Source organism: Cladophialophora bantiana (genome assembly GCF_000835475.1).
Source record: "Cladophialophora bantiana CBS 173.52 unplaced genomic scaffold supercont1.19, whole genome shotgun sequence".
Lineage (NCBI taxonomy): Eukaryota > Fungi > Ascomycota > Eurotiomycetes > Chaetothyriales > Herpotrichiellaceae > Cladophialophora > Cladophialophora bantiana.
In genome coordinates this window covers 154,830-168,671 of record NW_015971593.1, presented here as the reverse complement: position 1 = coordinate 168,671, position 13,842 = coordinate 154,830, and the positions used below count along the sequence as shown (strand labels likewise).

The window sequence follows — 13,842 nt, the reverse complement described above, 5'->3', positions numbered from 1 at the left end:
TTCGAACCCTCTGATCCCTCTCCATTAGGTTCTCTATACTGAGTATTCAGACGGCGATGCTAATTAGATAAAACGAGGTCGACACGGCGTATACGAGGCACAACACATAAGGCTCAGGCGAAGTGAAGCACATAGGATGGATGGATTTGTCCCTCCCGTTTTCAGATCCATTTACTTTGGTCTCAAGGCTCGGAGCCAGGTATCTCTCTACCTTAAAAACTAGTCATGATTACCTAGGTACGTATGTTTTCGTTAACTCGTGTCCAAGTCATATCACGTCCCACATGAGATCCAGACAGAATATAAAACTCGTCCTCCAAATCGATCCTGAATATGAATGCTGGGACTCAATATCATGGCCGTATATTCCCAGGCTTCATCAAGTCCTGCTTTTCAGGAATATCGCCGGAAACACGCCTGCATCCCCGGCGTACACCCCAAACCACCACTCATCATTGATTTCCTCCACCTCGTGTACACTAGCATGTTTCGGGAACATCAGCTCGCCCTTGGCCGTATTGTCATCTTCAGGAGGGTAATAACTCCACCGGGCGATGTAAGCTTTACCCCAGCCGCCATCCGGAGGGAGCTGCACCCCTGAGCGTGGCAGAGTGGCGGCTCTAGCTCGAGTTTTGCGTCGCGTTCCGGCTTCGTCTTCTCGCCAGCTCCAGTCGCCTCGCACAGCGGAAAGGGTTGCTCTATCAACACGGTGCAGATTTTTCATCGCTAGTTTCCACGCCGCCATGTCTGCATCCGTCATTTGCACACCGCCAACAATATCACGAGTGATGATTCGACGTTCGTTGCCCTCGTCATCCCGTTCAAATGCCACAGCAATCATTCGGTGTCCGTCGGGACAGAGACGCCAGCCATCCGGTCCATCTTCATGCTTGATCTGGCCCGTCTCGACGAAGCGACCGTAGCAAGTGCTGCATATATCGTAATCACCTTTCAGGCCAGGATTTTCTGGAGAGGGAGTCGGGTGCGTAGGACAATGGTACCGGGTCTCTTGAGGCGAAATCGATCGAGAGCAGATGTCGCAATTAGTTTTAACATCCAATGGTAAAAAGTCGGGCCGGACACCAGGGTAAGGCCCAGCTGCGGAAGTAACGCTCGAGGCTGCGCTCTGAGCAGGGGAGACATCGCGCCCGCCAGCACTGTATGGGCTCAATGTGACAGCAGCCGGGCCTCCTCCTAATCGAGAGCTTGCGGCGTTCAAGTCGGAAGATTTGTAGGCCACTGGCAACAAGGGATGATCACAGCAATGGTTAGTATTCACACAATCGTTGCAAAACCCCCACTCGCCCTCATTGCAGTAGTCACACGACCAGAAGTAATCGTTCGCAAAACTACCACACCGATCACAGAAGTTTCCCTCTCTCAAGCGCGAGGATGCATCCGGAGTTGTACTATGTCGTCTGGAGGGCCTCTGATGTTGCCGACCAACCAACAAGTGAGGCAGTCCGACAGACTGATTGTTCCGATTTGGCGGATGGGAAGCATTGAATTTGAGCATGGCGGAGCGATAAAAGCCGAACCAGTGATTGCATCCCCGCCCGCTTCTGTAGCACCGCAGGCAAAGATCAACCTTGCAAGGAGCACAATGCTTGTGCACTTCGTACTGGATGTTCGGACGAGAACACCGCGAGCACGCAACATAGGGTTCCTCAGACCTGTTCGAGGCATTGCCAGCGGATAACTCCGTTGGTTCAGGAGCACGAGCTGCTGGGTCCAGAGTTGGAATTGAGGTAGGAACAGGACCGATCGCGACGCTCGACATGAGGGGCTGGGCAGAATCAGGCCTTGGAGACTGTTGAGCCGGCGAGGCAACTTGTGGCGGACTAGATATATTACGTCCACCAGCAGCTTGCCACACGTCAGAGGCTCTCGGAGAGGTCCGGGGCTCTGTGTTTGACCTGTGTGCATGTGGGAGTTGCTGGAGTTGCTGAATGCGAGCCGCACTACTCGCATTTGAGGAAGGCCTGTTGGAGAGATCCGTTGCCGACCTCGCTGCAGGATGAGGCGTTCGCTCTGTTCTCAGTACAGAAGTCTCGCTTCTTCGACTCTCATCAGAGGCTCGCCGTCGTTGAGCCGAAGTATGCGGCGGCGTCAATAACTGTTCAGCTGCTGACTGAGACGAAGCTGTTCGAGGTCGGGACTCGTTACCCCCGATGACCACATTATGACTCGATCGTGAACTTGGCTGCGTCCATTCGCGATTGTTATTCCTAGGTGACTGACGAGAACGACGAGCGGGTTCTTCAATTTGTGAAGCCGGCGGCCTCGTCGTATCCCCATGACTGTCATGCCTACTGTCATCTGAACCTGGTCGACGAAGTCTCTCCGGGTGCAATTGCCTGATACGTTCGGCGATGGTTTCACTAAGCGCGTCCTGCTCTTGTTCTGTCAATTCATCGATATTGATGCCGTCCAAAAGGCCTTCGGCCAGAATCTCTTGCATTAGCCGCGCCTCGTCCAAACTATCACCAGTGCCAGTGCCGCTTTCCGAAGCGCTCACAATGGATATCAGACTTGCTTGATGAGCCACAGTTCGGGCACCCCTTTGACGCGCCTCGACGGCCTCGGGATGCCTAGGTGAGCTGGGTGGAGGAGATAGTGAAGATAGATCCGCCGAATTGGAAGAGGCTGCTGTCCGCGGCCGAGGGGAGTTCGCGTCTGAAGCGGGCTGCTGTTCATGTATCTGGCGGCGGTCGGCATCTCTTTGTCTTTCTGCTGTCTCTCTTCGCTCCCGACTCCTGCTGCTTCCACTGGTGCCTCGTCTGGTATCAGCCGAAGCGGGGTCCAAGTGTTGGTCACGTCTGCTTCTCTCGCGGTGTCCGCCATCCCCATTCCTCGAATCTGCCGGCGCCGACTCCTCTTCTTCGCGCCTTCTTCTCTCCCGTCTCCTGTGATTTTCGACCTTTGGGAGAATCTCATCTCCTGGTTTATACGCCTGCGACATCTCGGCCTTCTCTTCTGGAGTCCTATCCTTGTCAGGGTTTGCGATCAAGAACATTTCCAACAAGGTATTGATCTTCGCATATGGCCGGGCATTTTTGACAGGGGCGCGACATGTTGGGCAAGTGTACGGGTTCGTGGACGATGGGGTACGTGAGTGGATCGCTTTGCGGTATTGGTGAGAGAACCATTCCTTCAGACAAGAGCCGCAGAAGGTGTGCAGGCAGTCGAGAAGGGTCAGCGGTTGGTAGAGGACTTCGGTACAAATGAAACAGACGAGCTCTTTCTCAAGGTTGAGAAGGCCTGTCGTGGGGTTTTCGGTGATGGCAGCCATAAGCTCTTCGAGGTCATGATACCATGCACGATCCGGCTTTTGGATGGATGTTGTGGGTTCAATCTCGGGCAGTTTGAGCGCCTAGCACCGTCATGATGAATACGTCGTATATAGTGGAATTTGGCGACTGCGAGGAAGGAAGGGAGCGAGAGAAAAGTTAGGAAAAAGGCGTCGGCGAGCTGAAAAAGATGGGCAGCAGCAGAAGTGACATGGGTGTGGTGGAGTGTCCTGAGTGTCACAGTTGTGTATTACTCCTCTTCGCTGATCCCGCGGCGCCCAGCCCAGACTCCCAAGCACCAAGAGAGGCGACCTTTGCACTTCGCCTGCCTAAAGCACGACGGCTATTTTTACTTTTTGTTACTATTAACTGGAGCAGTTCGTTTCGCTAGCTGAATCTGGCTCCTAGATGCGTCCATCGTCACAGCAGGCCTTGCTTCCCTCCGCCTTATTTTGAATCGGGCTGCAACGCCACCTCTAAGCGCATTGCTTTTAGATGTACTTCACCAGGCCAGGAGTAGAAGACCCAAAAAATATCATTTTTTTTTAACTAGGCTCCTTGAGTTTCAAGGTGAAGATAACAATAAATGCGTATCGGAGCTAAGCCGAACCCAACCCCAACTTCCAGTCTGCAGCAGGTCCCCGTTAGTCCCGACCATCAGAAACTTCTTCGCACCACACCCCATCTGTTCGTTTCAAGATATGCTGAGTCGGCCGTCCTCGCGTTAGAAGGGGAGGGATCGGAGACCCTATGTCCGCGGGTGTTGCATGGGTGCGATTGAATCATGCAGCCTCGTTCTTCGCAATCTCCCGAGTCTGCTGGCCAACCTCAGCATGGTCACTATCTCCACGCTCGCGGTGAACTGCGTAGCTCAGTCGCTTCTCGGTATCGACTTCGCCGGCCTCCTCCCTCCTGATCTTCTGGTAGTCGACGTGGGTGTTCCATGGTTTGACGTCGCTCAGGAAGATCTCCTCGACCTCTTCGAGCGTCTTGCCGGCCGTTTCAGGGAAACACAAGAAGACGTGGATTGTCATCACGGTGCAGAAGACGCCAAAGATGATGTAGACCTTCCACTGGATGTTGACGAAGGCCGGAGGAACGAAGTACGACAGCGCAAAGTTGAAGATCCAGTTGGCTGAGGTTGTAAGTGCCACTGCCTTGCCTCGCACGCGGAGAGGATACAGCTCAGGTGGATAGATCCACGATACCGGGCCCCAACTGGGCGCGAACGACGCGACGAACAAATATGTGCAGGCGATGACTCCTTTAGCTGCACCACCGTGGATTTGCCAGGACTCCTCTGGCACGTGATCGACTCCTCCAGGAGGAGCTGGTTTACCATATGAGGCCATCAAACCGGCATTTGCGTACATCCAAATGGCCATGAAGGTAGAGCCAATCATTAGGGGCCAGCGACGTCCCCATCGGTCAAGGAATATCAGCGCAAAAATGGTCATCAACACGTTGATGACATATTGGATTGACGAGGCCACGAGGTTAGTGTTGCCGGTGAGACCGGCCATACCTATGACACGTGTCAGTAAATTTCACAGCGCCGATGAAAGACTTTCTTACCGAAAACGTAGGTGATGTAGTACTGGAGTATCGGTTAGCCTGTACTCACATCGATGGAGCGAATAAAGCAGACTGCATCCAGGAAGGGACAGTCTCTGAGCCGGAAGGAGAACTTACCATCATGACATTCATTCCGGTAAGCTGAGACCAGATCTGGGTGAAGACTCCGATGTGCGTTCGGTTAATCATCCTTGGTTTGAAAAGCTCCAGGTAGCTGACATCGGCGTTTCTTCGTTCAAATTCACACATCTCCCGAATCTCGTTAAGCTCAAGCAGGACAAATGGCGCCTCACGGTTCCCCTTTCCATGTACAAGGGCCAAAACGTTGTGGCAATCTTCCCAGCGATCTTTGCGTGCAAGCCATCTGCAGTGACATTAGCATCTGTCACCACGACTTTGGATGGGTGGTTGTACCTGGGACTTTCCGGGAGAAAGAACAACCCAAAGAAAAGAATGACGGCAGGAATCATCTGCAAGCCCCATGGGATACGGAACGCGGCGGGTCCAGAGACGAAGCTGCAGCCATAACTAATGTAGAACATGATCAAAATACCCCACGTAATTGCCCATTGTTGAGCCCCCACGACCCTTCCTCGCTTGCTGGGAGGTGCCAATTCGGACACATAGACGGGAACTAGATCGAATGTCAGACACACATTCTCGAGGTTGGAAAGATGATAGAAGTACCTTGGGCTGAACAGATGCCAACGCTGAATCCATTGATGAAGCGGCCAACGACAAGCATACCAATGTTCTGAGAAGCGCAGACAATAATGGAACCAATACACCAGATGACGGCGCCGATTTGGATGGCTCTCTTTCGTCCAAAGATATCAGACAGCTACGCAATTGTTAGTCTGAATCACAACCCGATGCGTTCACAACATACGAAGCCAGATGTCAAAGCGCCAACGAATGAGCCGCCGGGCATAGAAGCAGTAATGCCGCCCTGGACATCGGATCGAGGACCAGAGCACTGTGGAGGCCCATTGGGGCCTTGATTGAAGTAGCTGGGAGAATAAGTCAGTCGGTGTCTTGCACTCGAGAGTATGATTGCATGTCTGTACCATTTATACTGGTTCGTTCCGATGCTGGCGGAGAGTCAGTCAGGGTCATTTTGTTGGTATCTGTGATCACTACTCACATGGCAGACATGGATGAGATATCGAAACCAAACAGGCCACCGCCGATTACGGCGATGGCTGTGATGAAGTAGATGTTGCCTATCTGATACATGATCGCGGCCGGCCGCTGTGGGCGTGCTCAGGGAAGACAAGGCGCAGTGAGAGGTTCACAGAGGTGAGAGGAGAAACTAGCAACGATGGGAGGAAGAAGCCGTGTTCTTGTACTTCCGCAAAGGAAGAATAAGGGCCGAACATATCGAGGAATTGGACCAGATTTGCCATTTGCAACGTGTGACAGCGCAGGTAATCGAGGATGTTCCTGTGGCCTCTGGCGGAGAAGTGTTACATGGCGCCACCTCTTCGTGCTCTGCTTCCATGGTTGACACAACCTGGTGCGCACTCGTCTATGGTTTGTGGGGAGACGGGGGAGAAACTGGAGGAGGCAGAGCGCATGATGTAGTGGAGACCGGGCTCGAGGCTCTCGTCGAATCAGCGTTTGATGCTTGCTCTCTGCTTCGCAGGCCCCATTCCGTCATTTGAGCCAATAGCACTCGTTTATTGTATCTTGGCTTTGTCTTAGCGGGCCTTAGCTCTTCTTGGCTGGAAAATCACCAAAGCTAAAAGACTCCTCAGTGCCACCAGCAAAAAGACCCTTGTGCGTCATCTGCGCCACTGACCACATTCAGTCCAGGGGCAGGGCGGAGATCATTCCCTTTTCTGCCCTTCTCACAACTCCCCAGCACGCAGTATTGTTCCACCACGGCTATCAAGGCACGGCAGGCTCCAACCTCGTGGAGGCCTGAATGCAACAGACCGTCGATCAATCGTCCCTCTCGTCTATGGATGCGACCATCACTTCCCCCCTCACGTCAATTCCTGTTATGTTGTTCGATGCAACCTCGTCGCCTTAAATTGATGCAAGCGCACCAATCTATACACGTTGGACGTTTGCACACCCTGCGCGGACTCGGTCTATCTCTGAGCGAGAGTCAAAGGGACTGGCTGTTGGCGGCACCACATATCCGACATTAGCCACAAGATACATGGGGAGTGCCGTCGAGCCGTATATCCATGACTCGCGTAGACCTCGCAGCGCAGTATGTATCCAAATTCATCTTCCTGTCCGAGATGAGCCCTTTAGACCTCTCGCCGGATCGTCCACACGTGTTGGTGGTCGGTTGCTGATCACGCAGCCTCACCATCTTCAAGGTCTGTCGCATCACCAATAGAATCCCATTGAGTTCTTAACAGACTCACAAAAGGTAGAAAAGGGTTGCAATCCAACTAGAATCCATCTCGCTGACTGCCTCGGTCGCAACCTGATTCTTTTCATACAGTTCAAGTTGTCCTGGCTGATCTCCAATACTAGATTTCCATTTCCCAACAGTGCTTCCACCTACAATGTGCTTGGAGGCGATGAGTGTGTGGGTTGGCACGGTTCCAAAGAGTGATAGTTATTTCTTTCAAGCCCTCAGCTCAATGTTTATCGCCTCTTGCGCGTCGTAAGAACTCGAAGCTTTTTGCCTCTTAGCGAGGAGAAAGGATACGTTCGAGCCACCCAGTGGCAGCTAAAGTTCCGAACTCTTTGCACACTTGCTGGGACGGGAACAAAAGGACTCATTGCTCTGCCGCGGATTTTTTTCGTCTCTTCGAATATACTCATCTTTAAAAACGGTAAGCTGCATTAATGGCAACTTGAACGACTTAATCGAAGTCGATACCGGAGACTTTGGCAGAATGCGATTGGCCGGCGCTTGACATGAGGAGTCATAATTCTGAGTCGTCAATTGATCACAGCTTCTCTCAAACACGCAGGGAGGAGGAATGGAAATCGTGTCCTGGAGCATTTCTCAACCCAGATTAATCCTCCAGCGAAGGGGAAACTTGATTGTTGATAGTTTCAACAGAATCGATCCCGACCTAAGGAGGCACAACCAGAAGATTGGCCATTGCTCAATAAACATGACTTCCTCTCCGTCACAATCATGGACCACAATAACCATCAAACCAATCACATCCGAGACCGACATCCCAACTTGCGCCAGCCTCGCCGACGCAGCATTAAAACCAGATGCCTTCCATGAGTTTCGGAACCGGTACATGGCAAAGAATGTGTATGACAACACTATTGAGAAGCTAACCGAAGCTTTGCGAGATGACCGGGGACGGTTCTTTTTGTTCAAGGCCGTTGCCTCGCCAGTTCCGAGGAAAGATCCAACCATAGATCTCGAGGGCACCGCCAGCACGGAAAGCCAAGGGGAGCAGCTGGAAACCATCGTGGGCTTCACGCTGTGGACGAAGGGATACGTCGAAGTGGCTAAGATGGACCCGTTCGCGTCAAAAACTGGGACAGCGGAGCGGACGCCCCTAGAGACAAGTATCACACCGGCGCCCACGTCGGAAGGTGTCAGTACTGGAATTGCCGTTGGCGTGCCAAGGGATCATGCCATTACTCGGGGCGACGGTGTTCCTAGCCCAGTAGGAAAACCAAAGCCATTCTACGCAAATCCGGACGCGGAATTGACTCGGAAACTGGGCAATGCTTACGTCGGTACCATCAGGGGGAAGCGGCATTTATGTAGGTTCATGCAAAACACTCTCCTCAGAATCGTCGCCCCCATTCCCCGAGATCCTGAAGACGTTGGAATGACATCCTCATAAGCATGCCTCTTTGGCACGTTCGCTGACCCTGGATAATCCACGCCCGCAGATCTCCACTGGTTGGTCGTGCACCCATCGTACCAACGGCAGGGAATCGGACAGAGGCTGCTCAACTGGGGTATTGAAGTTGCCGACGGCGAAAATATCGTGACGTGGTTGTTTGCACGACCGGCTGGGTCCAGGCTGTATGAGCGCAATGGCTGGAAAGCCGTACTGATCATCGAGGTTGATGTTCCTGATGAGGATTTGACGGTGGCGCCTGTCGTGGCCATGTTGAGGTTACCTGCGTTGCAAAGAGGGTAAATGGCTCCAGAATCTGACTGGCACCATGGCCAAGGGAGTGTGACAGTATTCATTTATAGCCAAGTTAGATCCTAACCACTCTGTAATCTGCCTCACCTGACTCTTATGTAGCACACGAACAACCTAAGATACTGCAAAAGTTTCCGGGGCAAAAAAAGTTCTGTTCCACTACGGATCGAACCATACTCTCCTTCTCTCATGTACACAGACAACAAAATTCAAATCCTACCAGGTCTAATGTTACCTTTCCCTTCCTCCCAACAAGTAGATCTCACAGCTGTTGCTTGCTCCATGAGTATCTCGCAACGCCCATGGGATCTAATTGTTGAATGATGATATGGCGAGACCTCCTGCTAACACAAGGTATTGGCTAATAGTTGATTGAGTGGCAACATCATGGTATGATGATGCATCAATTCTTCTATTAGAACCTCGGGCAACAACAAGCACATATCATTGTCGAAGAGGAAGGAAAGGGCCCCACCCACCAAACCCGATAGAACATGAACTTTTGCCGCAGATCCCAGAATTCAAAGTGTAGCCAGTTGAGGTCTCATTACTGCTGTTGCACTTTGCGAATCGGGAAATGTTGACACAAATTCCGGCCCTGAAAAATACAAAGTCATGATCGGGGCCGGAGCTGTTGATAATGTGCTGTATGGCCGGCTTGGCGGAAGAAGCAACACTCATGACATTGTGAAGTACTACTAGTAGTGTAGTTGATTGATCCTGGGCCAGTGTTTCATTCTGTCTGGTCCGGGGTAATAGGCTTATGTCGTCTTTTTCGCGGACGGGCTTTTGATCGCAAAGGCGGTGGAGATCTCTTGGAAACCTGCATACAGAATCAAGAAAGGCATGAAGACCCACAACATGTTGAAAAAGACCAAGTACAGCCAGAGATAGATGGGGTCGTCGCTGGCCAGCGCGTTGCTGCCGCTCAGCCACTCAGGAGCAAAAGTCATAAATCCTCCATACAGCTCCCCGGTCGCGAGAATGATCGCTGTAAACCAGAGTCGGGACTGACAGCGACTTTTGATAGTTTCATCCGTGGTGTTGGCAATCTTGGAAACCAGATAGCATATGTACACAGCAGCAGGTCCAGCCAGTCCGACGGTGAGAATTTCCAGTGATATGACGTTCAGGTCTGCGCCTCCCCATCTTCGATCAGCTTTTGCGTATTCCTGCCACAGTCTGGCCATGGGCTCTTGGGAGTATGAGGCACCATATCGACGGTCGGGTCGATTGAACAGGTAGGCTTGCCGCTCACCGCCCCAAGATGCTGGATGTGAGACGTCGGCGGTTTGCGGCGGCAACTGCGCATAGGAGAAGAAACAATGGTACAAGAAGCTGCCCTCAATGATGAAATGGGTGAGGAAATCATAAGCATGCCACAGGAAGAGCAGGTAAAGCTTTCGAGGTGTGGATCTGGGAAGGGCATAGGCGGCCAGTAGTTGTGCTGATGGCATCAGAGAAAAGGCAACGGCGAGGGAGAAGGCGGTGCCAGCGTCCAGTGTGAAAGGAGGTGAGGTGGCCACGACTGAAGCGGACGCCATTGATGGTAATCCAAGAGAAAGAAGGTCGTTGTAAGTACCTTTGGTTGCGGTGACGATCGATCTGATGGAAAAGGAGCGCGGATGCGGGACCTTTGCATAATATTGCAGGACGACTGGTTCGTTTCAGGAACAGGCTGCGAAGGGTGGAAAGAGCTTGGCTCCCTTCCTTGTACAAACCTTGGGAAGCCGGACAGCACTTGCAGACACCCGCCAAAAATAGTTAGGTGAGCCTAAGGCTACCAGGACTACCTACAAGAGGTAGGCATAGGCGGTGTCTGCCCCTAGACCACTAACCTAAGTAGCTTTCCCCAGCTTTTACCCCTCCAAGCGTTCCAGTTTACTGGCAGCCGATCTGTTTGGCTAGATTCCCCCCACGCAAACACAGCGCATTGCTTTTCCGGGGACGAGGGGTGTTGGGATTGCCCAGGATGCCTTGCCATGACAAGTCGAGGTTCGCATCACACGACGCACATGTTGGGCGCCGCTTAAGTGATGCTGCTCTCTCCATTTCTGCACCGGCCCACTGCGTTCGTCCAACTCCTCAAATCTCAATTTGGCCCTTCCTTCCACCCTCTTCTTTTGAGACTCGCCAGTTTGGACTACCTTCAGTGAAGGATAGAGTCAGGCTGTCTGCGCTAATCCCAACACCTCAATTCAACAAGACAGCTGCCAGCGCGTGTATGACTCGAGGCCCAGGGGGACGGACGTCTGGCCGTGTTCTTCTGCAACTGCCCTGAGCGCATTCGGGCCAACCTTATGGACAATCTGTCGTTGATGGCAGACTCCCTCGAAGACCAGGCTGATGCTCCAACCACGGCTGAGTCGTACCAACCCCTCCTACCCTGTGACGCTTGCAGAAGGAGGAAAGTAAAATGCTCCAAAGACGAGCCTTGCGAGCGGTGCGTATCGTCGGGACTGAGATGCACAAGAGAGATTGCGCGAAAGAAGAGAGGGCCAAAAAAGGGATCAGGTTCTGTCCTCGCAAAACTGCGAGATGAAAGCCAGGCCATGTCTCCGCCGCAAGAGCAAACATTCCCGCCACTCGACCTGCCTCAGTTGCAACTACATATCCCGTCTTTGAACAGAGCAGTGGCACACGACAGTCCTCTTGCCTCGTCATTGAGCTCTCCTACGAGCTCATATTTTGGCGACTCGTACGGCCCAACCTCAGATCCGTCCGTTGTCCCGAGGTCCTTTCCCGTCTATCAGAATGGCGCTGCATTCGATCCGACTTTGCATAAAGAATTTTCTCAAGCAGGCATTCAATTTCCTGCATCATGGCAGATGCAAACTTCGGAGCTCCTGCAGTTCCAAGCGCCCCGTTCGCCCAATGGATACATGTCCATCAGGGATCTCGCCCAAGAAATCTTCCAGGAGACGTATCCTCCAGTTTCCCGTGCGCTCCCTCCAAGATCAAATGCACAAACGCCATCAAGGAGTCCAACACCTCTCACCAAACCCACCTCCCTGGAGGCTATATTGAACCGAGCTCCTACCAGTGCTCCCACCAGCGCACCTTCCCCGACTCTAACCGCTACAAGCTCGCCTATGCCGCTTCACAGACCCAGGTCGTTATATCGAAGCGACTCTGGAGATTTCCAAAGTCCGCATCAGATACTAGCATTGGCAGCGGAATTCGAATTGTCGGCAAACCTCATGACCCTGTGCATTCGTCAATATTTTAGACATCTCTACCCGATACGGCCTACCATTCACGAAAGCTCATTTCTTCAACGCCTCAATAGATTTGATGAACTATCCAATGAAGAGAAGATCCTGGTCTTATCAATTTGCGCCAACACGGTTCTTCACGCGGCCCCTCAGTCAGACCTTTCATTGGATAAGAAAATGCAACTCGGAAAGCAATTTGTGGAACTGTGTTTCCGTTTGCGAGGTCAGTATGACTGGGCAGAGTCGGCTACACTTCTGTCAATACAAGCCAGCTACCATATCAGCGTGGCGCTGTTTGAACTCAAAAAGCCTCGATCTCACGAGTTGTACCTTCGCGAGGCCATTTCCATGGCCATTGAACAAGGCCTACATCTCGAATCAACGTATTTCGGTATGGATGATATTCAAGCAATCTGTTCCAGGCGAACCTTCGCCTTGCTATTCATCACAGAACGTGGCCTGGCGATACTTCGTAACAAACGCGCCCAGATCTCTCGGTTGCCTCTTCTGTCCAATGAGTATTTCGATGAACAGGACGGAATTATCCTTGCAGGATTCACTGCTCTGGTCAACCTCTTCTCTATCCTCGACGAGAAGTTCGTCCAACTTTGGAGTACCACATCCTTCGAGTCCGTATCTTCGGGCTACGAGCCGTACGACAACATCGCGGCAATTCAGCATTCGCTCAACGAAATGTCTTTTGAAAACTTCCCCATGACGGATATTCAAAAGGCCGACGTCCTCATCACCCATCACTGGCTGAGATTGATTTTCTGGCAGGCATCAATGCGTCAGGGCCTGATCAGCTACAGCGCCTCTGACCCGATCTTCACCTCCACGTATCCCATCACCATCGCGAAGGACCTGTGCGCAGCTATCAGCGGCTTGACACACAACGCGATCTTAGTGCATGGGCTAGGCATCTTCGAAAAACTGTTCGAGGTTGCATATACATTGATGGATGCGCTGACGATCGCTAACACATATTGGTCTGACAGTCAGGAGCTACGGCACCTCTTTAATCTGCTAAGTGCAAGCCCCAACAGTCAAAGTACGTATGTGAAGATGTTGCGGACGAAAATCCAGGAAGGCAGTCCGGCTGCGAGCCCCCCTCATCGGGGACCGCAGCTAATGTAGGTCGTGTAGGGAAGGGCCCACGGGGTATCGCGTTCGAGTATGGAACAGGGGCTCACGAGAAGGACAACTGTCTGTCTCAGAATGGACCAAATGCCCCTGGCGCACGGAATACGTACATATCCTCTTTTACTCCGCACATGTTGTCCAGTTTGTTGCATTGCACTGGGTATCTTAGGTACCGTCGACCTCTTTCTCTGCCAATCACACAGGTTTCTGGTTAGGTCTGGTTTGTTTGTTTGTTTGTTTGCTCGTTGGATTATCGACGCATTGACGGAGTACATACCTAGCTATATATATACATATACTACACGACAAAATGAGGAGGGAGGGAAACCAATGTGACATACGTGTCTCATTTTTGATCTCCGGAAGAGACGTTCCCCAAGCAACTGTTCACAGACGATGTCTACCTGCTTCCACATCTATCTACGTACGAAAATTCATACAAACATACCCATCTGCTACTCTAACAGCGGCACCCGCCGAGTTGAAATGGACTAGGGCTGCGTTTTTGCTAAGCTACACTAC

General features: G+C 52.1%; 5 protein-coding genes across 5 annotated transcripts; 2 read left to right on the top strand and 3 right to left on the bottom strand.

Moving 5' to 3' along the window:
• Nucleotides 1–379: 379 nt before the first annotated feature.
• Nucleotides 380–3,292, bottom strand: Z519_10632 (uncharacterized protein; the record flags this gene model as incomplete). Its single annotated transcript, XM_016768348.1, has 1 exon — nt 380–3,292. One exon carries the CDS (start codon nt 3,290–3,292, stop codon nt 380–382), a length of 2,913 nt encoding a protein of 970 aa, XP_016615255.1.
• A 780-nt stretch (nt 3,293–4,072) lies between these two features.
• Nucleotides 4,073–6,101, bottom strand: Z519_10631 (uncharacterized protein; the record flags this gene model as incomplete). The annotated part of the gene is made up of 8 exons (XM_016768347.1): nt 4,073–4,815; nt 4,866–4,887; nt 4,983–5,229; nt 5,280–5,499; nt 5,553–5,706; nt 5,755–5,875; nt 5,933–5,956; nt 6,010–6,101. 8 exons carry the CDS (start codon nt 6,099–6,101, stop codon nt 4,073–4,075), a joined length of 1,623 nt encoding a protein of 540 aa, XP_016615254.1.
• A 1,850-nt stretch (nt 6,102–7,951) lies between these two features.
• Nucleotides 7,952–8,953, top strand: Z519_10630 (uncharacterized protein; the record flags this gene model as incomplete). The annotated part of the gene is made up of 2 exons (XM_016768346.1): nt 7,952–8,567; nt 8,700–8,953. 2 exons carry the CDS (start codon nt 7,952–7,954, stop codon nt 8,951–8,953), a joined length of 870 nt encoding a protein of 289 aa, XP_016615253.1.
• Nucleotides 8,954–9,723: 770 nt separating this feature from the next.
• Z519_10629 (uncharacterized protein) lies at nt 9,724–10,506 on the bottom strand (the record flags this gene model as incomplete). The annotated part of the gene is made up of 1 exon (XM_016768345.1): nt 9,724–10,506. One exon carries the CDS (start codon nt 10,504–10,506, stop codon nt 9,724–9,726), a length of 783 nt encoding a protein of 260 aa, XP_016615252.1.
• A 756-nt stretch (nt 10,507–11,262) lies between these two features.
• Nucleotides 11,263–13,314, top strand: Z519_10628 (uncharacterized protein; the record flags this gene model as incomplete). Its single annotated transcript, XM_016768344.1, has 1 exon — nt 11,263–13,314. One exon carries the CDS (start codon nt 11,263–11,265, stop codon nt 13,312–13,314), a length of 2,052 nt encoding a protein of 683 aa, XP_016615251.1.
• Nucleotides 13,315–13,842: the final 528 nt, after the last annotated feature.